The 25,123-nt window shown below is 34.6% G+C and overlaps 1 protein-coding gene and 1 long non-coding RNA gene across 2 annotated transcripts in view; one reads left to right on the forward strand and one right to left on the reverse strand.

The window, feature by feature from the left end:
* Window positions 1–2,041: 2,041 nt before the first annotated feature.
* The window catches only part of LOC123658586, a 32,453-nt gene continuing 9,371 nt past the window's right edge, over window positions 2,042–25,123 (forward strand). The window contains exons 1-3 of the long non-coding RNA XR_006743916.1: window positions 2,042–2,090; window positions 8,587–8,593; window positions 19,922–19,924. This is a non-coding gene — a long non-coding RNA (uncharacterized LOC123658586). The remainder of the gene's footprint in view (window positions 2,091–8,586; window positions 8,594–19,921; window positions 19,925–25,123) is intronic.
* Window positions 9,502–24,059, reverse strand: LOC123658580 (exportin-4-like). Its single transcript, XM_045593955.1, has 15 exons — window positions 23,961–24,059; window positions 23,578–23,856; window positions 22,610–23,437; window positions 22,241–22,407; window positions 20,874–21,041; window positions 20,258–20,367; window positions 18,004–18,160; window positions 16,658–16,817; window positions 16,217–16,377; window positions 15,641–15,771; window positions 14,909–15,060; window positions 12,617–12,786; window positions 12,386–12,485; window positions 11,758–11,958; window positions 9,502–10,537 (listed from the first exon to the last, which is right to left on the reverse strand). Exons 1-15 carry the CDS (start codon window positions 24,009–24,011, stop codon window positions 10,064–10,066), a joined length of 3,309 nt encoding a protein of 1,102 aa, XP_045449911.1. The 5' UTR covers window positions 24,012–24,059; the 3' UTR covers window positions 9,502–10,063.

A 25,123-nucleotide genomic window follows, 5' to 3' on the forward strand; every position in this document is an offset into this window, starting at 1 on the left:
ACCTACCTAAACGTACAGTCGTACAGGTATCAAAAATTGTACAGAACAACGCAGGTTTTCTTTCGATATTTTTCTTCACCGCCAAATATGACTTAAATTTTTAACCCGACCTTATCTCTTAAAAATTTAACAGTCCCGCATTTGAACTGGCGACCATTAGGTACCTTCTATCCGTATCCACTAGGTCACTCGGATAAATAAAATCTAATGCAAGTTCCTAATTGTTAAGTTAACTTCTAAAGTGACACGATAATTTTGCTTACTATATTTTAATATAGAAAAGTATATTTTAACATAAAAGAAAGATCACCTTAATGTAAATGCCGTCTAACTTCTGAGCGTGATTTTTTAATTCACTCAATGCTTCATTTACAAATTCTTCGCTACTCAAATTCTCGTCCTAACCGATAAAACAACAATTTTACCAAAATAATTGGACTATTTTAATTTTTAACAAGGTTCAGTATTCAGCGCTATTTACCTAGATAATCAGTTAAAAAAAATAAAAAAAATTCATACGTTAGTCACATTGTATCTCAAATCGTTTTTTACATTTAATTGCAAATTATGATCTTGGGCATAATTTTTTGAATGAACTTTTGTTTGAATCTCTTCCAACAAATTTAATAGCTGTTTTGTACTATCTTTTAATTTTAAAATTGAATTCTAAAATGAAAAATACATGCGTATTAAATTTCATCGTAACGTACTAAAAGTAAAGAAGGTAAAATAAATTTTATTATTCGTTAGTAACAAAGGCATACAATGTGAACATGGCAATACGGTTCTTCCGAGTTTTGCAAATTACTTGTTTCTTTCGTAAAAGTACACGTGGAGCTTGGAAAATCGATTTCATTATAGTTGGATAAGTTCATATTGTATATCACTTCTATTATATGATTCTTGGTCGATATCAAAATAAAGTAGCTCTAAATTTGCAGGAATTAATACTATTCTACAGTTAAATATTCATCATTTCCAATCCAATTTTAAACTTTTCGTCGTATGTATTATGTTAAATTCATTCTTGTTGTAAATGTAATTATATTATAAATAGTAATTGCGTTGGCGTTTCGTTTTTAGTCATTTTAAATTAATTTTTGATTTTCAAAATTGAAGTCCAATTTTTGACAAAAGAATTTACAGTTGCCTTTTAATAAAATAAATTAGGCGCTGTATCATGGAATTATTATATACTACGTACAACTAGTACATAATAATTCCATGCGCTGTATAGTTTGTACTTTTGTAGTTTAGTACGTGATAGGTGTAACGAATTTTTTACCAGATTTTAGTTGACTGTGGTTACTTAAGCATCTTTCTTGAATAAAAAAGAATATTTAGAAGAACCATTTTGTAAAAAAGGTACCTATCGTTCGTAATGATTCACTTAATTTGACTAGCCTGTTGGCGCAAGTTGTAGTGACTCTGCTTTCTGCTCCGGGGGTTGTGGGTTCTATTCCCACCCCGTGTCTGGGTATTATATACATATTATTTATATGTATGTTTTAAAAAAAATGTAGCTATACCAGTAGGCAGTTACCTATAACACAAGCATTAAGTTGCTTACTTTAGGAACAGATGACCATGTGTATATGTTGTGAATATTTATTTATTTATTAAATTATTAAAATTAAGTTCACGATCAGTAAGTATTAGATGTAATCTCTCAATCCTCTCACTACCTACATGTCATTGTGTTAACATTTATGAATGTTGGGTTCTTATTTCAATAATTGACCGCCTCCTTTAATATGTACATAATTATCCACTGAGGTGAGGAATTATTATATCATTGTAATTATCTCTATTTAATTCTATTTTGTTTTTAAAAAATAATCAATAATCTGTATTGGATTGGCAACTAAGAGTGTGTTCCACTAAAGGACCCTTTCGAGAGTTTCTCGAGGATTGCATCATCAGATCCTGGTTTCCATATCATGGTACCACACTTGGGATATATCTCCTTTGCCTTTCCAACAAAAAAAGAATTATAAAAATCGGTATCATTATCAATGATACGGGGCCCCCGGGCTACAGAGGCCCCTAGCGTGTTTAAGCAAAAAAGTTAGTAAAGTGTTATCCACGATGTTACTTAATTTCGTGCTTGCCGGGATTTCCAAAACTTACTTTATATTAATTGGATTCCCAATTTCTAGGAGGAAGTGATAACTTATGGTCAATAAATATTTATTTTAATTTATTGCAAGCATTTTTGTTTCTTTTGAGAAATTTTTACCCTACTTTTGGGTCCCTAACTAAATTTGATACAGGGCCCACAAAAGCACGCTACGCCACTGCCCCGAACATACATATATATACGGTCAAATTGAGTAACCCTCCCCTTATTTTTTGAAGTCGGTTAAAAAACGGCTTCACTTGGATGGAGTTTTCATTACTTTCTAATTTTTGTGGCAAAGTTGAAACAATTTATGACCATACCTTTCAATTAATATGAATTATTATTGTGAATCGTAAATATGTATAATGTTTAATAAACGCCTAGATCGACATTGATATTGCCTATTGTTGTAAGATTTTATTAACGATTGCCAGTTGTAGCATATTTACAAACTAGTTAGGCATCTATCATTATTTTAAAAAAAGTGGTACTTTAACTAAATGGGTAAATCAAAATTTAGTAAAAGAATTAGTGTAGCATTTAGAAAATTAAGTTGGTAGGATTTATATTAGGAATACATACACACACACATAATACATAGTAATAAAATCTTTATTTAAGATCGTTTTAATATGCTTTGATTCTAGCGACAAAAATATTTAACTTTTTATGATTTACCACACATTTTTTTTCATAAGTCACCGTCTTAATTCGAGTAAGACTTATTGGGAAAGAGTAGTCAGAATCATATACATATAAATTTTTTCTAACTAAATTTTAAGAAGTCTAGAGGATTTAAATATGTTATTATTATTTATTTAAATTAACAGACTTAAAATTTTGTACATTTTACTATTTAAAATATATATAATTAATTAACTTATAAATTGAAAAAATACATAAAGAAAATTATTTCAAGAATTTGATAAATTCAATTCAATCTAATCTAAACAATGAAAAATACACAAATTATTTTAATAGCCAAAAAAAATATTAAAGGCCAAAAACTTATCAATTTTAACACTAAATATATCACGTACATTGAGATAAATCAATTCCGTGAATGTTTACGTACATTAACGTTAACATTACGTAACATTATTTTAGTAAAACAATATGTACATTCGAAAATGAAGTAGGTACCTTTTTAAACGAAATAATATATAAGCAGTATCTTGTAGTTTAAACTAAATCATATTTATTCTAAAGATGCATATTGATAGTTGATGCTTATATCACATTGTTTTCTTATTGACTTCTCCTTAATTTTTTTCTTCTTTTACTTACTATAGTTTTAAAAAAATCTTGTTTAATGTATACAAAAGTTGAAGATAAGCTATTAATATACATTGAGACATTTAAAAGAACTGTTGAATAAGTTGAATGATGACGAATATTCATGTTCCTTTCTATGAAAATTAATGCTATGTAATAAAATCTGTTCAATTTTTTTATAAAGCACTTGCAAGCCTATACCTCAATTACTTCATCATTTAAAAATATCATTTTAACTACAACATTTATTGTTAAACTTGCTAATAAAATGTGCGCACGAAATATAATTATGAAACTGCTATGTGAAAACAAATTTGCGATGTTTTTTAATGGCTATTATATAATTATGGACGTAGTTTTTTTCACCATAAACGGTATTATCTAAAAAGATATATGGTTTTTTTTTTTTATTTTTTTAAAATATAATATTGTATACAAATTCTTCATAATATGCGCATAAGTATTGGAAGTTTTAACCCACCTTGTTATGTGCGTTAGCTTCGTAGATGTGATTAATAGTAGAAGATCTAAATAAATCAAAGTTGATCTTCACCGAGCTGATAATAGAGTGAAACGTATTTTATAATAAATTTAGTATATTAGATAATACATATAAATAGGTTGATAATTAAAAATAGGTAATAATTAAAATAGGTAAATAATTAAAAATAGGTTGCCTAAAAAATCCTGGACTATTTTTAATTATTAAAAAAAAGTAATTGTAAATTGCAACATCAAGATAATATGAAAATTTAATCGGACTTTAATAGTATGAAAAATATAGAATGTGCAACCGTTGGGTTGCCTATTATTTACCTGGACGAATTACTGGGTTACCAGGTATAAATAGGTATCTCGATGCGTTACCTATTATTTACCTGGACGAATTACTGGGTTACCAGGTATTTCGATGCCAGTTATCTTCTACATCTTATACGTTTCATACTATGTAGTCAAATTTAAATTTTCTTATTATCTTAATGTTGCAATTTTTAATCAAAAAAAAAATTAAAAAAATTAAAATTAGTCCCGGATTTTTTATCCCTCCATTTCCCATTTTTAAAATATTATCTGATATACTAAATTTATTATAAAGTACGTTTCATTCTATTATCAGCTTGGTGAAGATCGACTTAGGTTCGGATCTTAGACCATAATAATCACATTTTATTGTAAAATTAAAAAAAACTCGAATACTTGACAAAATGTCAATGGAAATTTATATTTTTTGTACGCACGTATTTTAAGAACTATAAAGTACATGCGTACTTACAAGTACACTGTACGCCAAGATAATTTAAACTTTGTTAATCAATGTCTCATGTTATTGTGTACCGTGTACAGACTTTAGAATACATAGTTAAGGAGGAATATACATATTTTTAGCCTTTGATTGTACGTAAATATTTAACATACCAAAAAGGAATTAGAAATAGCTCCAAGTTTTGGAAAGCACAATAATTTAATACAATCACAAGTCATTTATTTAAAGATAAATTTAAACTATAACGTTAAAAATATTCATACTATTTACAGTAGTAAAAATAACGATATAGTTTACTGTGTTAAAAAAAAAGATTCATCGCTATCACTTAGCTTAGCGACGCCCTTTGACCAATGAAATCGTAGTAAATTAGAACGCCCACTTTACTTACTTCGACTGATCAATTGGAACATGGCGTTCTAAGTTGAGACGTGACTAAGCTAAGTAACAGCAATCAAGTATACTTTAAACGAAGCCTGCTTGAGTTTAATCAAATACATATAAAAACATTACAATCATATTTTCCAGGATAAAAAAAATGGGATACGAATAATTTATAAATAAGAACATAGTACTTAATTTTTTTTTTTAAAGTGGAGAAATCCATCATGGATACTCTCCGACTCCTATTGACTAAAAAACTACCACGTGTGAGCAGTCGTCCACCTGGGTGGGGCGATATGGGGTCGCGCTAGCATTCGCCACCTCGCCCCGACTTAAATGTATTTGAATTAGATATTCGAAGGTTTCATATGCAAAAAGACATTTACACGACTGCCCAAAATGTTTATATATTTAATTACTCACACGAGTAGTTATTTTGACAAGCAATAATTTATTCAGGTTTTTATCAGTTGCGGTCCGCTTAACAATATTCTGTAGGGTAAACTCGCTTAGATCGTACTTAGTGTAGTATATATATTATTATTATATATCCATTCCAGATCTCTCATTGTCCTAAAGATTTTAAAACTTAATTTTGATTCCCCTAATTCGTAATCATAATTTCTTTAAATATGCCAATATTAAAAAAAAGTGTGTCTTAAATTAAGGAGTGGAACTGCTAAAAAAAAAAAAAAAAAACACAAAACACTATAAAATAAGGCTAAACTTTTCCTTCTAAATTTAGTTCAGAAAAGTTTATTAAACTTTTGTCCACATTGGCACATATATTTCATATTTATGATTATGAATATTGTGGTGAACATTGTAAGAGAATTAAACAAAGTTTGGCTTGGAGAAGTAAATAAAGTTGAAGTTTTTTTAATATATTTTTAATGATATACTAATCAATAGAAAATAATGATATACTATCAAGACAAGAGGAATTTTCTCTACAGGAATGATTTATGTTAGTTTACTGTATGTAATATTATTGATGACCAACCGTAGAGGAAATACAGGCAGCAGTGTTTTTTTTTATTAATCTTAACATATTATTTTCGTATCAAAATTTTTAACTACTCATCACGCGATACTTGTCGAGCTGTTTAATTAATCAAATAATTTATGACAAAGCTATAGGAATTTTAAGTGAATCGGTGTTAGGATGGATTCCCTGCCTCTTTTAACACGTTGAACGCCATGACGGACACCATATGTCCGACAGCATACTTTCGCCTGGGGCCACACCAATAAATCGAGAATCGTCAAAAAATTGTTAGGGTGTTTTTCCGCAAATATTGTCAGCGAAAACCTCAAAAATAATGGGCGACTGACGGAAACAGTGATTTACCCATTATTTTCCAAGATCTCAAGTGGCAGACACCAGTGTCCGTCGCGGCCTGCGCGAACGTCCAACCGTCATTTCTTACGCGGACGCCGCGCGGGTCACGCTGTCGGCTCCCCCCGCGCTACACTGCCCGCACCCGCGAGCCACACCGAGACGCTTCACTCGTTCATTTGCCTTTGCGCCCGCGCAGGTGAATAACGTGTTATATTTTAAAAAAAAGGGTTCTGTTGAGTTAACTCATAGCGCACCATGGAAGAATTTGATAATTTTGAAGTGACTCAAGAAGATTTAGAACAAATTCAGAATATTGAAATAAACTTGTTAAATTCAAGTTTTAATGTGTCTTCTGAAGACGAAAACCAAATTTCGCAGCCGAATAAACGTAATCGTCGCCGTATCATCCACTCGGAAAGTGAGGCCAGCGGATCAGAAATTACTGCACCTAATTTGCCAGAACACACTCTAACTAATGACGGTGGATGGGGACCGCCAAAAGGTAAACAACGTCGTTTGATTGCATTTTCTGACATTCCGGGGCCGTCGCATGCTATTCGTTTCATAATGGTAAATAAGGCTCCAGCTGATTTCTATTCGCTTTATGTCTCTGATGATATGTTGAATTTTATAGTTTCTGCAACTAACAAATACGCTATTCATCAAATAACGCAAAAACCGGTTGCTTCTGCTGGTGCACGGATCAACCAGTGGGTTCCAACAAACCTTGTAGAGATAAAGAAATTGTTTGGCTTGCTTCTCTTCATGGGTGTGGTTAAGCTTCCAAAATTATCCGACTATTGGTCGAAGGACGAAGTAATAGGGCATCCTTTTCCTAGAACTGTTATGTCACGAAACCGTTTCGAAATTTTACTTCGCATGTTGCATTTTTCTGAAGATGATGACGAAAATAAGTCCGACCGTCTTCATCGTATAAGGAAATTGATGAATGATTTAAATATGTCTTTTCGGCAACATTTTACTGCGAATGAAGATATTTGCATCGACGAGAGTATGGTGCCATTTCGTGGTAGAATATTATTCAGGCAATACAACAAAAATAAGCGCCATAAGTATGGTGTCAAACTATTTAAATTGTGCTCTGGTCCTGGATTTACACACAAAATCAATGTCTACGCAGGGAAAAACGATAGTACAAAGGCAACGCCCACTAATGTTGTCATGGATTTGTGTAAAGAGTATGTTGACAGGGGACATACGTTGCATACCGATAACTGGTATACTAGTATTAATTTAGCGCGAAGACTTTTAGACAAACAAACTCACCTTGTCGGGACGGTCAGGAAAAACAGGCGAGGGCTTCCTAAAAAAGTCATCAGCACCAAACTTAAGAGGGGCCATTATTATGCTGAAGAGAGTCAAGATGGAATAACGGTGTTAAAATGGAAAGACAAGCGCGACGTTCTTATGTTATCCACAAAACACTCTGTTCGCTTTGTCGAGATCACAAAACGCGGAAAACTTGTGAGGAAGCCGAAAATCGTCTTGGAATACAACAAAGCTAAAGGTGGTGTGGACTTAGCAGACCAGATGGCTTCTTATTCAACCCCATTGCGTAAATCAATCCGATGGTATAAAAAGATTGCATTCGATATGCTTCTGAATATAGCTCTTATCAATGCTCATGTTTTGTACCAGTCTGTAAACAAAAAAAAAATTAAAGTTACTGATTTTAGGATTACTGTTTTGAAATCTTTCTGTGCTAACCAACAAGCAGATGAACCAGCGCTAACAAGGCCGAAAAGAAAGAAACATATTTTAGAGAAATTCGAAGGTCCGTCCAGAAAAACTAGACGAAACTGTGGGGAATGCTACAAGACAAATGTCAAAAACATGGGTCGCCTACAAGCACGCAACAAGACCAAAAAAGTTAACACTTTCTGTGGCGTTTGTCCTGAAAAGCCAATTTTGTGCCATAACTGCTTTTTTAAAGTACATTCTTAGTATTTTTTTTTTGTATAATGTTTATAGATTTTCATATTTCTAATGATAGGTTGTGTTATTCTATTAGATTTTTTGATTTTATGTTAGTTACTTTTTGTTAAAGTTTATAGTTTTTAATTAGATGTAGGTTTTATTGACTGATTTAATGACTGATTATATTATAAAAAAACTAAAGGTGCGCGATGCGCGGGCCGGCAAGAATTTTTTTTTTGATCTCTTTAATTTTTTATTTAGATATCTGGTTTGTGCAAGGCACCAATGAATAGCCAATATCTGTTCTCTTAGCTTCGAAGTTCATTATTATTTTTATTATGTATGCTAGTTACCTATTTTCTATAAAAAATATGACTATAAGATTGATCTCGTTCTTTAATAAATATAATGACAAAGTATTACGACTTTTATTCATTTCTTAATTTTTTTCAATAACGTAGGTATTAGGTATTCAAATTAAATATGTAGCGTTTTATATTCACTTGTATTGGATATATAAGCAAAACCAGAAGGTAAACCTTATTTTTTTTTTTGTGAAACGCTATCCTCTTGCGTAAATAATCTACTGAACCCATTATTTATTTGAGACGTTCTTACTTGACTGAAAATGGTTATAATTCTACAGTTTTTATAAACGACTTTACAGTTCCTTAATTAGGCTAAAAAATAATGTCTGCTTATAAAAAATAATGTCAATTGTACGTTTGAAAATACTTACATTAAGAATAGCTATAACATTTTTGGAAACAACTTGTTAAAAAAGCCTATAAATTCAAAGTGTTTTCGATTTTTTTTGTGCTATGTGGCCTTATTGCACTGTGAGGCCGCGCGGGTCACTTGCCTTAGTAAAAACAGTCGAAACACTGTCCGTTGGCTCCCTAGAGGCTTCTGAAGTGATCGAGGGCATGCGGACACATGGTGTCTGACGCGGCCTCTTGGACCCAATATAATGGCAGTCACATGGTGTCCGTCGCGGCCCACTGAACTAAACATGGTTTTTGGTCTGGCGTTCAACGTGTTAAGAATCATCATCAAGATTTCTACTAAAAATATCGTTACAATTAAAATACACTACGTTTTCTCGATAAGCTTTATAATTTTAATTTAATTATATATATTGTAAAGACGGAATAAAACCTGAATAAAACTGGATAATTAGTATAAAAATTTTAATACAAAGCAGGCATTATATGGAGAAATCACAATTTCCTTATATTTAAGTACAAAAAAGTGTACCACGTCCTGTAGTTCCTAGAAATAAGTCCGATTCAGATTCACAACCACAATATCATAAAATCTTCGCAATACACTTCGTTGTTTCATACTTTCCGTGTTAAATAAGATGAAAACAAATAAATACCGACGTCACAAACACCCTGTTATAATTAGGCCACATTAAAATAAATATCAGAAAACATCACGAGAACATTCCGGAATTTAACTGAATCTGCATTGACGTAAAACATTTATTTATAATATTATATAATACTATAACACAGCCCTTTGGAAGGACATATCGATCACTCGTCTTGCTAGCATTCATGTACCCAATAAGAAATTCAATTTACAATTTGACAAAAATTGATCGAAGTCTCTCTCAATTGAGAATAAAACCGCGCCATTATGACTAGTAATCTGATAAAATCGTACATACAATCGATGCAATTGATGTAATACGTTAATATCTGTCGAAAACCTAACAATATAAGATTAATGATTATTTTACAATGAGAAAACCGTGTACGCTCGCCAGGAACTTGTCAAAATTATCCTGAAATCGTATTTTATGGTTTCTCAAGCCGTCGAAGATTACACCGTTCGTGAGTACTCTGAACGATTCCTCTAATCTAGGGACGTTAGCTGGGTCATTGACCGCGAACGCTTCGATCAACTGTCTCGCCAAACCCTCCAATAACGCTGGTTTAACACAAGTTAGAGCGTATATCGCGGCTCCGGCCGCTGGGATGGAGTCAGGCGGTATTTCCATCTTAATTATGAGCATTAGTAGTAATTCAGCCAGAGATAGTACAGATATGACATAAGGACTGTCGTCGCCTAGTGTACGGACGGTATTAGCGATACCGACTATCGTGTCGCAGCACAGTGTTGATACGTCACAGGAAACGGCTGTCAGGCCGACTCGTAACGCCGTTATTACCATGTTAAAGTCTTCTATGGGGAGATTCGTTAGCTGAAAATAATAATATTTTATCAATATTTCCGTATAAACATATTAGTTACATTTTGCAATGTTACTTGTCTAAAAATAGCCTAGATGTTACTTTTCTCTCTCTCTCAGATCTCTATGTAAAGTTTTTTTTAAGTAGTAAGTTTTTTATCTGTTTTATGTGTGTATTGTAATCTGTTACACGTCACATATCACAATGTAGATCATGAAGCATGTTTTGGATATGAAATTTTAAATATAGATACGGATGTACTTTTGCAATACTATATCGCTCAGTTTCTGTACATTCTAAAAAATATTAATTTTTTGAATAATCAAAATTCGATTTGTATTTCTTATACACAAAAAATGTGTATGCTTTAGGCCACACGAATGAAGTAAAACTTCTGCACAATAGGCCTGCACTGTGTCATAGATATACGAAACTTTACTGGCTATGAGAGAGAAAAAATGTGTGCTGTCTTGTGTTCCGTTCGCTTTGCCGACACGCCGCCGACCACTCCGTATGTGAGAGAGCAGTGGGGCGCACCTGGTCGGCCTGGTCCAGGTCGCGCAGCATGCGGTAGGCGCGCAGGGCGAGCGCCGGCAGCGCCAGCAGCGCCGGCGTCACCAGCGGCAGCAGCGCCCGCAGCCCGCGCGCGCACAGCCCGCCGCTCGCGCCCGCGCCGCCGCCGACCACTCCGTATGTGAGAGAGCAGTGGGGCGCACCTGGTCGGCCTGGTCCAGGTCGCGCAGCATGCGGTAGGCGCGCAGGGCGAGCGCCGGCAGCGCCAGCAGCGCCGGCGTCACCAGCGGCAGCAGCGCCCGCAGCCCGCGCGCGCACAGCCCGCCGCTCGCGCCCGCGCCGCCGCCGACCACTCCGTATGTGAGAGAGCAGTGGGGCGCACCTGGTCGGCCTGGTCCAGGTCGCGCAGCATGCGGTAGGCGCGCAGGGCGAGCGCCGGCAGCGCCAGCAGCGCCGGCGTCACCAGCGGCAGCAGCGCCCGCAGCCCGCGCGCGCACAGCCCGCCGCTCGCGCCCGCGCCGCCGCCGACCACTCCGTATGTGAGAGAGCAGCGGGGCGCACCTGGTCGGCCTGGTCCAGGTCGCGCAGCATGCGGTAGGCGCGCAGGGCGAGCGCCGGCAGCGCCAGCAGCGCCGGCGTCACCAGCGGCAGCAGCGCCCGCAGCCCGCGCGCGCACAGCCGCCGACCACTCCGTATGTGAGAGAGCAGTGGGGCGCACCTGGTCGGCCTGGTCCAGGTCGCGCAGCATGCGGTAGGCGCGCAGGGCGAGCGCCGGCAGCGCCAGCAGCGCCGGCGTCACCAGCGGCAGCAGCGCCCGCAGCCCGCGCGCGCACAGCCCGCCGCTCGCGCCCGCGCCGCCGCACCCGCCGCCGCCGCACCGCGACACGCTGCTGACCACCTCCATCAGCGCGCAGATGTCCTGCAAGTAGCGCCAGTGTTACATTGGGCGGGGTGGCCGGGGAACGTGTTACAAGGGATCGTTCAGTAACCACGTGAGGCTCGAAAGGAGAGGGGATTCGAAAAAAATTACCGAACATCACAAAGGGCAGGGCTGTAATGAAATGACATGATTAATGGACAACCCCTAAGGTGACAAACGATAGTACAGTCTGTCTGGCGGTAGCCGGATACCGTAACCTGTGGACTGAAACTGGACTTTAACAAAGCCACCGCGTTTTTATGGAAATTATATGACAATGTTTCTGTGATTATTAATTTATAATGTGTAAATACTTACTGACAATCAATTCGTGAACTAGTTTCAAAGTCTTAGTAATACTTTTAAATTTTTTTTACATTGATTTGATTATCTGTTGATAGAACGTATAGCAGGATAAAATGTGTACCTCATATGCTTCTTCTTCTGCGTCTTGTGGAATACTCGATATTTTGCCAGAATTCCATCTCATATAAACTTCAAATGTAGCATTGCAAACTTCTAGAAACCTAAAACAAAAATTTATGAATAAACTATTTTCAAAAAATATTTTATTTTATTTTTATGCTACCTATTAATTAAGATCCGATTTTTAAATATTTAAATATATTGGTTAAAATTGAAATAAATAAATACTTACTTAGTAACATTCTGTGGTTGAACCGAATGCAACATTCTCTTAGCACTCTTGGCAAGTAAATTTAAAGCTGGTAACACCACACCGGGGTAGTTATGATACCTGAATATAATACCAGGTATTTTATCTATAGCACCCATAAGCAACACAAACTGCTCATCTACTGTCCCTACCTGAAAAAGTAAAAGATGTAAAATATAATGACTAAAATCGGTTTAAAATCAACATAAACATTACATAACTGGACTAGTTAATGTAACTGCAATAACATTGAATGTAGCAATATCATTTATTTGAAGTCAGTTAGTTAATTTACTGTAATAAAACTACAAAAAAAAAAAAAAAAAAAAACTATTATACCTTTAATTTAAAAAAATTAGAAATCGTTAAAATCATTAAAGAGAGGATATACCAGAGTGTTTTTGAAAATGGTAAAAAGTGAGAAAAATTATAGTAGAATGAAACCCATTGGAAAAGGAAGAGAATACTACGAAAATGAAAGGAAAAATAAATTACGGACGACCTGAGGTCGGGAAGTGGAAGGGAATGAAGGAAGTGGTTGTTTAAGGGTAAAAAACAGTTTATTTCAATTTCCGGCTATACTACAACTCCTATGGAAAAAAGTTTATGGCAAAGTGCATTCACACTTTTTTCACATAACCTCGAAATTCATGTGAAAAATTCAATAAACCATGTTTTTGGTTTTGTATATTTCACAAAATGCTTTTTTGTAAAAAATTTGGTGAAAACTTACCTTTTTATGTTCCAAATACACTGTAATTTTTTTATTTTAAATATTTATTTTTTCACCTTATTTTGACCTCAATATCAAAAAAGCACCCTCGTATTCAATCGAAAATTCTCACGTCAAAATATCAGCTTTTTAAAAAAAGTCGGATGGGTTTTTGTTTGTTGAAATCTCTACTTTCTGATGGTGTAAAAAAATATACATTACTGTGGTAAATGTTTTCAGAAAATGCAATGCAAAGAGAATTACAGAGCTTTTACAGTGGGTTTCATCCTACTATATTTTTTTAACCGACTTCCAAAAAAGGAGGAGGTTCTTAATTCGACTGTTTTTTTTTTATGTTTGTTACATCAGAACTTTTGACTGGGTGGAGCGATTTCGACAAATTTTCTTTTAATCGAAAGGTGGTGTGTGCCAATTGGTCCCATTTAAATTTATTTGAGATCTAACAACTACTTTTCGAGCTATATCTAATAATGCGTTTTTACTTGACGCTTTTTTCGTCGACCTACGTTGTATTATACCGGACTAACTTTCTACTGGATGTACTGATTTTGATAATTCTTTTTTTTTTGGAAAGGAGATATCCCTAGTTTGGTATCATGATAAGGAAACCAGGATCCGATGATGGGATCCCAGAGAAATTGATGGAAATTCTTGAAAATCCGCAATAACTTTTTACTGGGTGTACCAATTTTGATAATTCTTTTTTTGTTGGAAAGAAGATATCCTTAGTTTAGTACCATGATAAGGAAACCAGGATCTGATGATGGGATCCCAGAGAAATCGAGGGAACTTCTTGAAAATCCGCAATAACTTTTTACTGGGTGTACCGATTTTAATAATTTTTAATTTAATCGAAAGCTGATGTTTGTCACGTGGTCACATATAAATTTCATTGAGATCTGATAACTACTTTTTGAGTAATCTTTGATAACGCGCAGTTACTTGAGTATTTTTTGGTCAATCTACGTTGTGTTACTCGTCGATGTAATTGAAGTCGGTTTATTTCGTTTGCGAGCAAACACAATTATTTTGGTTTCAAAAGCTAAAAGCACTGCACTCTAGGAGTGCAATATGACAGGGAATGTAAATTAAGGTAATATTACCCGAATTTACATTAATACATTTAATAAAGATGAATACCTTTCAAAAAACAATTAAGTAAAAAACAAGAATTAGGAACTTTGAGAGAATTTTATGTACCATAACAATATTTTTTTACTTTAAATTTTTACTTACTGCTACAGTTTTGTAGAAACCCATAACGATCACTTCATCAAAATTGTTAACAGACAGCTTTCTATCTCAATGTAGTACCCAAAGGGAGTGTTATACAAATAAAACGAAAATTTTCAAATCCACAATACGTAAGTTAAACAACAAAAGATATAGATATAAATAAAAAAATTAAATAATAAAGTATTCAAGCTTACAGTGGTGTGATGCAAGGGTTTCAAAGACTGTATTTCTGGGAGTCTTTGGGTAACTAATATCTCGTGACTAACTAACTAAAACAGCACTATTTACGCTGTAAATTTACTTACTTCGAGAACGCCTTCAGCTATGCCGATGTAACAATCAAGTGTGTCCGCGAGCATGTTGCGAACGGGTTCCGTATCTAACTCCGTGTTTATTATGTTCATTAGTTTCTCTTGAAGTGCTATCGTACTACTGAGGAGCCGACTTCTTTCTTCACCTATTATGACAATGAAATTTTTTTTAGTAAAATCTTGAATATTATTTAAAATACGTCAAAAACAAAGATAATAATTATTAATGAATATATAATACGTTTAGTAAGTAGTAGTTAGCTGTGCCACGCGGGTTCACCCGCGTCAATTTGAGAAAAAAAAGTACTATAACGTTATACACGGTGATTTTATAACCGTTTTGGAAACGAAATATTTTACTTTGGAATCATCTATAGTACCTATAAAAATTGATAAATCAATTGTAATGTTGATTAAAAAAAAGTTTCAATTTTAATATTCATTTTTACTCGATCGACTTGGAAAGTAGTAAGGCACTGATCATTCATTCATTATTTTATATGAATGAAACACGTCCGTGCGCGTTTCGGTTGATAAAAGTATATACCTATAGGCGCGAGCTAGCGAGTACTTACATAGATTAATGTTGTTCTTCATGTTACAAATTTTATAGCTTAAAAAATAAGTATTGTTAGTCAAAATTAAATACGATATAATTTTTGAAAATAAAATACAACAGATTTCTAGTAAATAGTACATTACTTGAAAACTATCTAAAGAACTTACCTTCTGCAAATGTAGCAGCAATAGCGAAAACTCTATGTAATTCCCTTCTAAGATCACCGGACAAGTTGCTTCCGTTTGCCTCCCACACAATTAAAGCTAGGAACTCTTCACAACTTGCCAGAGGATTTTCGCTGTGAAATGAAAAAAAAATAGTCATTATTACGACACCAAATTGCTCCACACTGAAGCAAGTTTAAAGATTTAATACGTATATCATATCCAATAGAACTTTTTTCTCCTATGAACGTGGGTAAAAAAATGTTTGTGTTTGTGTTTGTGTGTGTGTGTGTGTGTGTGTGTGTGTGTGTGTGTGTGTGTGTGTGTGGGTGTGCGTGCGTGTGTGTGTGCGTGCGTGTGTGCGTGCGTGCGTGCGTGTGTGTACGTGCGTGCGTGCGTGCGTGCGTGTGTGTGCGTGTGCGTGCGTGCGTGTGTGTGTGCGTGTGTGTGTGCGTGCGTGTGTGTGTGCGTGTGTGTGCGTGCCCGTGTGCGTGCGGGCGTGTGCGTGCGGGCGTGTGCGTGCGGGCGTGTGCGTGCGGGCGTGTGCGTGCGGGCGTGTGCGTGCGGGCGTGTGCGTACCGGTGGTGCGGGTAGGCGAGCGTGGCGAGCAGCGCCAGCGCGTGCGCGGCGGCGGGCGGCTGCGCGGCCAGGTGGCGCAGCGTGGCGGCCGCGCGCCGCGCCACCAGCGACACCACCCACGACACGCCGCGGGAGCCGCGACCGAACGCCGCTTCCAGTACCTGGCGGACGAGACAAAGTTATGGTTAGGTATCGGTATAGGATCGCTTTGCGTATCGTGTAGTGGTCGCAAACGGAAAATAATTTTGTTCAGAACAAATAAAGTAAGTTTTGTACTCATTATCATATTATCTACTTTGTAGTAGTAACTGTAATTACTAGAACGGCCATTCTTCCGAAATTGCCAGACCGGTCCTGGTTTAAAGGACATCCGTTCGGGGTAGGTTTTCATCAGTCAGTCAGTCTATGTGGATATTTTTTATATTTTCGTCGTAAATATACCTCGGAGCAGTTGGGCGGCTGCAGCGTGAGGTAGGCGTTGGCCCAGATCTTGAGCAGCCAGGAGAGCGTTGCGGAGAGCTCGGGGCTGTAGGCCGCCGCCAGCCCCGCCTCCAGGGCAGCGCACTCGTACGAACTGATGCGCAAGATTTCACCCACCAGCCTGCAAAACAGTAACATGTTCTTAGATAATTACAACGAAACCTAAGACGCCATAACAAGAGTTTAGGGAGGTCGACGAAGTGTGACATCACATTTCAAACTATAATTCTGATTAACGTAATAATTTAAGTAAAGTTTAATTATTTTTTTTAGCGAATGAACACTCGCTATACTATAGCTAGAAAAACCATCTTTTTTTCTTAATATTTTAGATTTTCATATCTATATTTGATTAATAAAAATGTCGAGGCTAATGTGAAAATTGCAAAATATGTGACGTCACACTAGGTTCATCACATTTCGTAACTTTGCAACAGTGTGAAGCATGGAACAAATAAAGGCAACTTTTAACATTTAGGAAAATTCGACCCTTAAGAGTGGTGGTTTTTATACAACCAAAATTGTAAGCAATACATAATATAATCTATAAATTTTATCACTATCTCGTAAATGAATTTGCAAACTAATAAATAATAAAGCATGAGTTGACCTAATGACATAACACCATGTTTTTTTTTTTTCAAAACAGACTTTTCAAAACTCAGTCCTGAGTAACCTTGACATATGTAAATACAGCTTGTATTTGAGTGTTTAACATTTTATCGTCTAAAATAACCTTATCTTTGAAAGAAAACGTGTTCATACATTACTATTTAAGTACATCAATCACTTCATACAATTATTTGTCATAAGTTTAGTTTGCATTACAATAAGAATAAATACAGTAGAAACTGATAAAGTGTACAAACAGAAATGGAAATCACGTCTCTATCTTTAACCATCTCATTTGGATTTGAATAACGCTTTTCAGAACTATTTAAATTTAAATTCTTTTTTAATACAATAGGATTTTTATTTGTTAAATCTATGAATACCTTGACTACTTGAATAGAATATTGGCAAAAGCAGTAATAAAAAAGTTATATGAGTATTTAAATTTTTTATTTTTTGATGTCTTGATTTGTAATATCGAAATAACCATATCTTTTACATGACGCAGAACATATATCTAAAACCCTAAATACTTTTGCTCATACTTCATGAAAACAAATGCAAAATGAAATACAGTTTCATTATACAAAATGTACAACAAAATTTTGCAAAAATGCTATTTGTTATACTAGAACTTTAGTCAAAGGAGTTTTAAATCATATTGTGTCAATAAAATTAATTAAAAAAATTCTAACTTTAAAATATCATCCACATTGTCTGTAACATTAGTTTCCCCAACCAAGTATCGTAAAGATGCATCCACATTAGCGTTTTGTGCAACACTATACTCGACCAATTCAGTGGGTATCGTTACTGTTTCACCCTCCGTACAATCTAATGCTAGGAAATGACCTGAAAACAATTTATTACTTCATTATCAATATATAAAAAATTCAATTATATTACGACACATATCAGTGCATTATTGTCAAACGTTTATATGTAACAAATTATACTTTGTATTAAAGTTAGAACTCGTAATTTTTTATTTAATTTTTTATGTTGGGTATGGCAGAAGAAACATGAAAGCAGAATAAATGCAGTTGAGATGAGAGCGTTAAGAAGTATGATAGGAGTTAAACTGAGTGATAGGATAAGAAATAGTGAGATTTATTTATTTATTTTACAGGCAATCCAACAGCGTTATGCTACAATATAATGTACAAATATGGCTAAAATAGGATCACACTAATATAAAAAAAAATAATCATTATAAAATACATAACTAGACACTATATTTAAAAAATAACAGAAAGTAATAAAAAGTAAACGGCTATGTTCCATTCCATCCACTGCAGTTAGAGGTGAGTGTAAGACATGAAAAGGTGAATATGTGTTCGTGTAGGTGTGTGTATGTAAGACGAAGGTGTATTAGTGTGGGTTTGTGTATAAATCTGTAGGTGCTGGTTTTGAACATTTTTGATGATACTACAAAAATGCATCATTTTGATTTCTTTTTTAAGTGCCATCTTCGTTCTTAGGTAAAACAGGTCTAAGTTTGAATATTGCGTATTATACGTATTGACAATACGGCAGAGGACCGAGTTACGTGCGTAATTAGTTCTTACTCGAGATGTACGAAACAATTGTTTAATATGTCTAGAGCGTCTTGATGGTATTCGGAATTCAATTTGGGATAAAAGCTCACTGCAATCTATTTTCCCACTCATGATATCATGTAATAAGATAATATCGTACTGCTTACGACGTTGGGATAGGGATTCAATTTGGTAGTGTTGTATAAGGTGGGACAGATTCTGTAACTTTTGAAATTTAAAAATTTTATAAAAAAAATTCTGGAGTGATGCAATCCTGTCGGTGTGTACATTGTTTACAGGGGCCCATATACTACAAGCGTATCCCAGTATAGTTTGAACGAAGCAGAAATATAAAATGTTGATACAACTTGAGATAAGGAAACGTTGTGGTCTGAAAGAAGATATAGTGACAAAAATTGAGAAAGGTATGTTTAGATGGTTTGGCCATGTCGAGAGAATGAGTGAAGAACGATTGACGAAAAAAGTGTATAAGGCGAGTGTAAATGAAAGGGTTGGAAGAGGTAGACCTAGGCGGACGTTCAGACTCTTTTTATTCAGTAAGAGTCTGAATCCCCTCCGAGGTCCCCGCGTCGGAGGGTTTCCATGATGAGGATTTCCCCCACGCTAAAAAAAAGGCGGAAGTTCCGAGTGAAAATAAGGGACGTCTTGAAAAAAGGCCAGGTCAAGAGTACCCTAAACCGAAGAGCGTGTATGAAGGGAATAATAAGTGGACGAAGCGAAAGAAGTATGTAAGGATCGTAGCAAGTGGAAAGAAGTGGTATCTGCCTGCCCCTACGGGAGGTGCGTGATTATATGTATGTTATATCTATTAACGCGTATTTACTTGACTGTTTTTTGTATTATACCTCATAACTTTTTACTGGGTGCACCGATTTTTGTTTCTTTTATAAACCAAAGATAATACTTGTCATGTGGACCCATTTAAATATAATGAGTACTTTTTGAGTAATCTTTGATGACGCGTATTTATGAGACGGTACTTTGTCGCAACGCCAGATACCCAAAGCCATCTATCTGAATTAGGTAAAGCTACTTCAGTGAATATCGATCAAAGGATGTTACGTGGCCACATCTGCTATAACGTAGTGAGCTGTATTAGCTATGGTAGCAGTTTATTCTTTATAATTAATATTTTTTGATTCTTGTTTTTATTGAAAGCGGATGCTTGTCTTGTTGTCATTTAAATGTGATGATGATCTGACTATTTTTTCGTCTATTCATGTTGTATTACTTGTCGATGTAATCGAAGTCGGGTTTTTAGTTTGGGAGCAAATACAATTATTCAATCAATATATTCAGCAAATAGAGGTGGCTAATATAATAATTTTGATTTTCATTTTAATAATAAAAAGTTGATGATGACAATTTTATTAGCGCTCTGTAATCTTACCAGTTATCATTAAAATCCAATGCAAATCTTCAAACAAAGTAACCAGTTGATCCCCTCCATTCATATTTTGCATTTTACCCATGTGCATAAGTTGTAAATGATTTTCAAGCCTACAAAGACAGAGTAAAATATATTGAAATTATTAGAATTTTATCTTCAAATATGTGTATAATCTAATTACAATTTGAAAATTTCATTATCATGAATCATGTTACACATTTAGAGACAGATTTCAAAGTTGCAAGGTGTTGTCTGTTGTTTTTTATATTTTATTTATTACGCAATTGAATCACGGATTCAACGAAAAATAAATACATTGATATCTCCTAACAACTCCCTCCCCCCTATGATACTTCGTGATTTGTTGCCGGAGCGACCCCTATCAATTCTCACATATTATGATCACGTTATGATGATTAATAAATGACCCCTAAAGAAGAATTGAAGCTCCCTTTACTAAACACTAATTAGGTAAAAATTGGGTACCATACTCAATCAAGTGACAAAAATATAGCTTAAAATGTTCCACTAATTCCCGTTCAAAGACCAATTTCTAAATACTACTAGTGCGTAATAATACTAGCGTGATTTTGGTAAAGATTAATGACAACATTACCTTTTACTTCTATCAGTCAGAAGTGTGTGTAGTACATGGCAGCAGTGAGCCGGTGCTTTTCTCGCGATAGCTCCGATAGTCAACAAGACATTACTGTGTAATTGACGTTCATCTTCTTCCATATCGTCCCTTATGTCATCATTACAGCCATCCCTACTTTCCTTACCTCTGAACAATAGTTTTACACAAATTAAATTTCTCTAGTATTATTATTTTAACTGGAGTTGTTCGTTTTGAGATTAATATTTTTGTTAGTTAAACAGATGTAAAAAGATTGTCAGTACCTAGTAACATTTCTACCTTTATTCACAAATGGCTGCATCACTTCCATAACAATATGAACAATATGGCTAACATTTTCTTAGTGTGTTTTATTTTTCGCAGATATTGTAAAGTGGCCAATAGGTAATTTGATTTCACGTCAACATATTGGTTAAAATATAAACAAAATATATCTATCTACCTGTTATTAAAACATTTTACACATCTTATGGATCATATGGCCCTGGCCGTCTTTATAGGTAGATTTTTGTATTGACATATTTATTCACATATTCACAACTTCTATTCTGTTTATACTTCATTCAAAGTTACAAAGTATCAAGGTATAACTTCAAAAAACACCAGAATAATCGGCAGCGAAATTTCAAAATGGGTCATTTGTCTATCTTTATCGTGTAAAGATTTTCGCAGTCAAGCATATACAAGTAGGGTAGCTATATTTGCTCCAATTAAAACCTAGTAAATTTTGCAAAAAAAAGAGGCTAGTCTTTAGATTAAGACCCATCATTTTGCAGTTGGATAGGTTAACCTAAAAAAAAAAATAACCCTTATTATTTATTACTGGTTATTTTTTTGTAACGAAATTATGTCGATAAAGGGTCTAATTTTGAAGTTATATATGTTAGGGTTATTTTTTTTTGTTACAAAGTTATGTAGTTAAACGGTCAAATTTTGAGCTTAGATAATTCAATGGGTCTTAATCTAAAGCCTTACAAAAAAAGAACAAGACATCATAAATAATATAAATATCGCTGACATAACCACATTAGACAGACCCCGGCTCCCATGTCATCAAAAATAAGCAAAACAAAGCCCCCAAGCCCCATCGGTGCTTAGATAATACTTGAATGAACGTTCAACTCATTAAAAATAAGATATGAATAAAGGGGTATATGAACTTTATATTATTTTCTAGTCATATTTGATAAATTATTGTGAACCTTCAAATTAAATTAAATTATCAGGACGAGGTTTGTATAAAAGGCAATTTAAAAAAATCGATATGACGAAAAAAAATTTGGTAGTACAAAGTTTGCCAGTTCAGCTTAATTTATATAAAATTAATAGGTAGGACTGTAATTTACCTTGTTCCATCGGGTGGCGCTAATCTACATTGCAGATATGTATTGAAGATCTCTATGCAGGGATTCATTAGTGTTTCATTAGAGAAACCATCAGCATCATGTACTAAAGAACTCCAAGTATGTAGAAATTTATTCAAAGACTCTCTCCAAACTGTGTCATCATTTATCTAAAATAATATTTGTTAAAGTGATGATTTTTTATATATATTCATTGGAATTTCTAAAACAAATTCACAATCTGATCTAAAACCAAATAACAATAAAAATCTATAATATTTTGACATTATTTTTAAGGTGATTTTTTTTTCATATCTCATCTCAAGTTCCCATTCAAATTTTAAAAATATGAAGTAAAAGATAAACACTTACACCTTCTTCTATAACTGACCCTCTAATACAATGGCAAGTATATTGTGTCAAATATTGTAGAAAGGCTGGAGGTGTAGACGCTATCATAGGTGCTGTGAAGAACTGAACTAATCGCCGGTATATTTGTGATATACCCAGCATTTCTCTTTCAGAAGGCTGTATAAAGCCTAAAATCCTGACAAAACTATTTACATAGTTTTCTAAGTATTGTTGTTTTAGGTTACTAGCGGATACAACAACACCACTCAAACTAGCCAATTGAACTAGACATGTAAGTGATGAATTAAGTAAATCAGGGTTGTTTCTTACATACATATGTATTTCAAAGAACAGTGCTATTAGTTCTGGTTGCATGATTGTATCTCTCCAGTTAAGACTTAGACGTAATGCAGGTGCAGTATCACTTTCATATATGGCTTCAAAAGCACCAATCAATCTCTTGGAAAGAAATGGTGATACGTGATTCCAGCATAAAATAATTTCAACGATTGTTAACAGCTGCTTTGTCAATGCTGCCTGCTCGCCCTCTAGTTGGTGACCAGATTTAACAATTTGTTCTAATACTCCAATAGTAAATCTAAATATTCTTTTAAGATCTTGACCCTCAAAAGACTTCTTTAATTTGAAATGTACCTCCCATATTAATCCAACATCAGCTGATTTCACAGTTATGGCATATTCTTGCATTATAGCCAATATAAGAGAGCATGCCAACTTCTGTTGACTTATTGTTGAACCAAGAATAATTTTCTCTAATTCGTCCAATAGCGCTCTTCGTTCTCTGCCACCATCATTTATGCTACCTCTTTTAATTATTACTGCTATAGTCTACAATACATTAAATATTGCTAAAGTTGAGGTCTTTATTAATAACAAATATTGCAAAACGACAGAAAACTAACTAGAAAATGATTAAATTTTTGACAATACTCAATAATTATTTATGTATTTTATTATATATCACGTACCTGTAATAACTTCTCTTTTAAAAAAGTTGGTACTTCTCTTCTTAAAAGATAACTCAGAAGATATTCTCTAAGTGATGATATGTCATCTGCTGTTAACATGTTCCATTCTCTTATAAGAGCAGTTTTTATGAGACCAGCACCCTCAAAAAGTACACAATCTGTAGTAGATTTCTCTAGAATTTCTCTACATAGTTGATATGGGTTTTTAGTGCTTCTGAATTCGAGGAAAACACTCTCAGCCTGATGTCGCTGCTCAGAAGTCACTAAATTAGGCGGTGCCTATAAAAAATAACATTTAAAAGATATTTACCATGCGCAGCTTCTAACGTAAATAAACATAACAGTATTTACTTATGGAGATTATTATTTACAGAAACACTCACCATTAAAATTTGCGCCGCTGCTTCCAAAGTTTGAATAGCTGAATTATCCATGTTTAGTTACCGATTTAGTGAAATAAAGTATTTATATTGTATTTAATGTTATTTACACCAAATCCTACGACATACCAATAAATATTTTTTTGTCAACAACCTACAACTTAATGCTCATATTCAGGCACTTCTTGGATACATCCATTTTTTATTAAATTGTTTCTCACAACTCACAACTCAAATTGTTAAATTTGTATTTGGTTGGGAATTTGATCAGTGATGGGATGTGATGAAAAATGAAAATTTTAATGCCATATTTCATCACAGACTACGTATCAGGGCTGCCAGGTGCACAAAAAGTGTGATCGTACGCCAACTAAAAAAAATCGTATGCCAAGGAAATTTTGAAGTCATATTTATTAATAAAAGAATTTGTTGGGTTAAACTTCGTAAAATTTTCGTTTCTTCTTAATTAATTGCTTAACTAATAATTTGCCCTTACGTGTATTATTGGATAAACTGTTTCTAAGTTTTGTTTTGATTAAATAAACTTCGCTGAATGCTCGTTCACAATCTGCACTGTAATGGGGAAAACAAAACAAATTCAAAGCAAATTGAGCCAGTGTTTTATAATTTTCAAATTGTTTTTTATTTCAAAATGTGTTTTTTTTTTCAAGTCGCAATTATTACCGAAAGAGAAAATATCGATATTATATATATTAATTTTGTTATAAGGCAAACAAATACAGCTCTTATATGATTATTCAAAGAGACTTCATTCACGTAAAAGATCTAGGCACGCGTTAGGTAGTTGGGGTAGTTCTCCTAAATTCATGCTTGCCGGTGGATGACGTTTTTTTAATTATGAAATGCGGTAAGGTAATAGGAATATAAAAATCGTACATTTTGTGTACGATCTTGGTCTAGCGATCGTACATGAGTAAAAATGCAAAAAAATCGTATGAGTACGATTAAAATCGTACATCTGGCAGCCCTAAAGTGAAGTTCAGTTTACGTTATAAGAATTTTTAAGTTAGGCTTGTAATTGTTAGGTTAATCTATATGGCTACGGCATTAAAGAATATAGCCACTCCTTCTCTTCCCTTGGGTGTCGTAAGAGGCGACTAAGGGATAACACAGTTCCACTGCCACCTTGGAACTTATAAAGCCGA

This window comes from Melitaea cinxia, chromosome 12 (genome assembly GCF_905220565.1).
Source record: "Melitaea cinxia chromosome 12, ilMelCinx1.1, whole genome shotgun sequence".
In the NCBI taxonomy this organism is placed as follows: Eukaryota; Metazoa; Arthropoda; class Insecta; order Lepidoptera; family Nymphalidae; genus Melitaea; species Melitaea cinxia.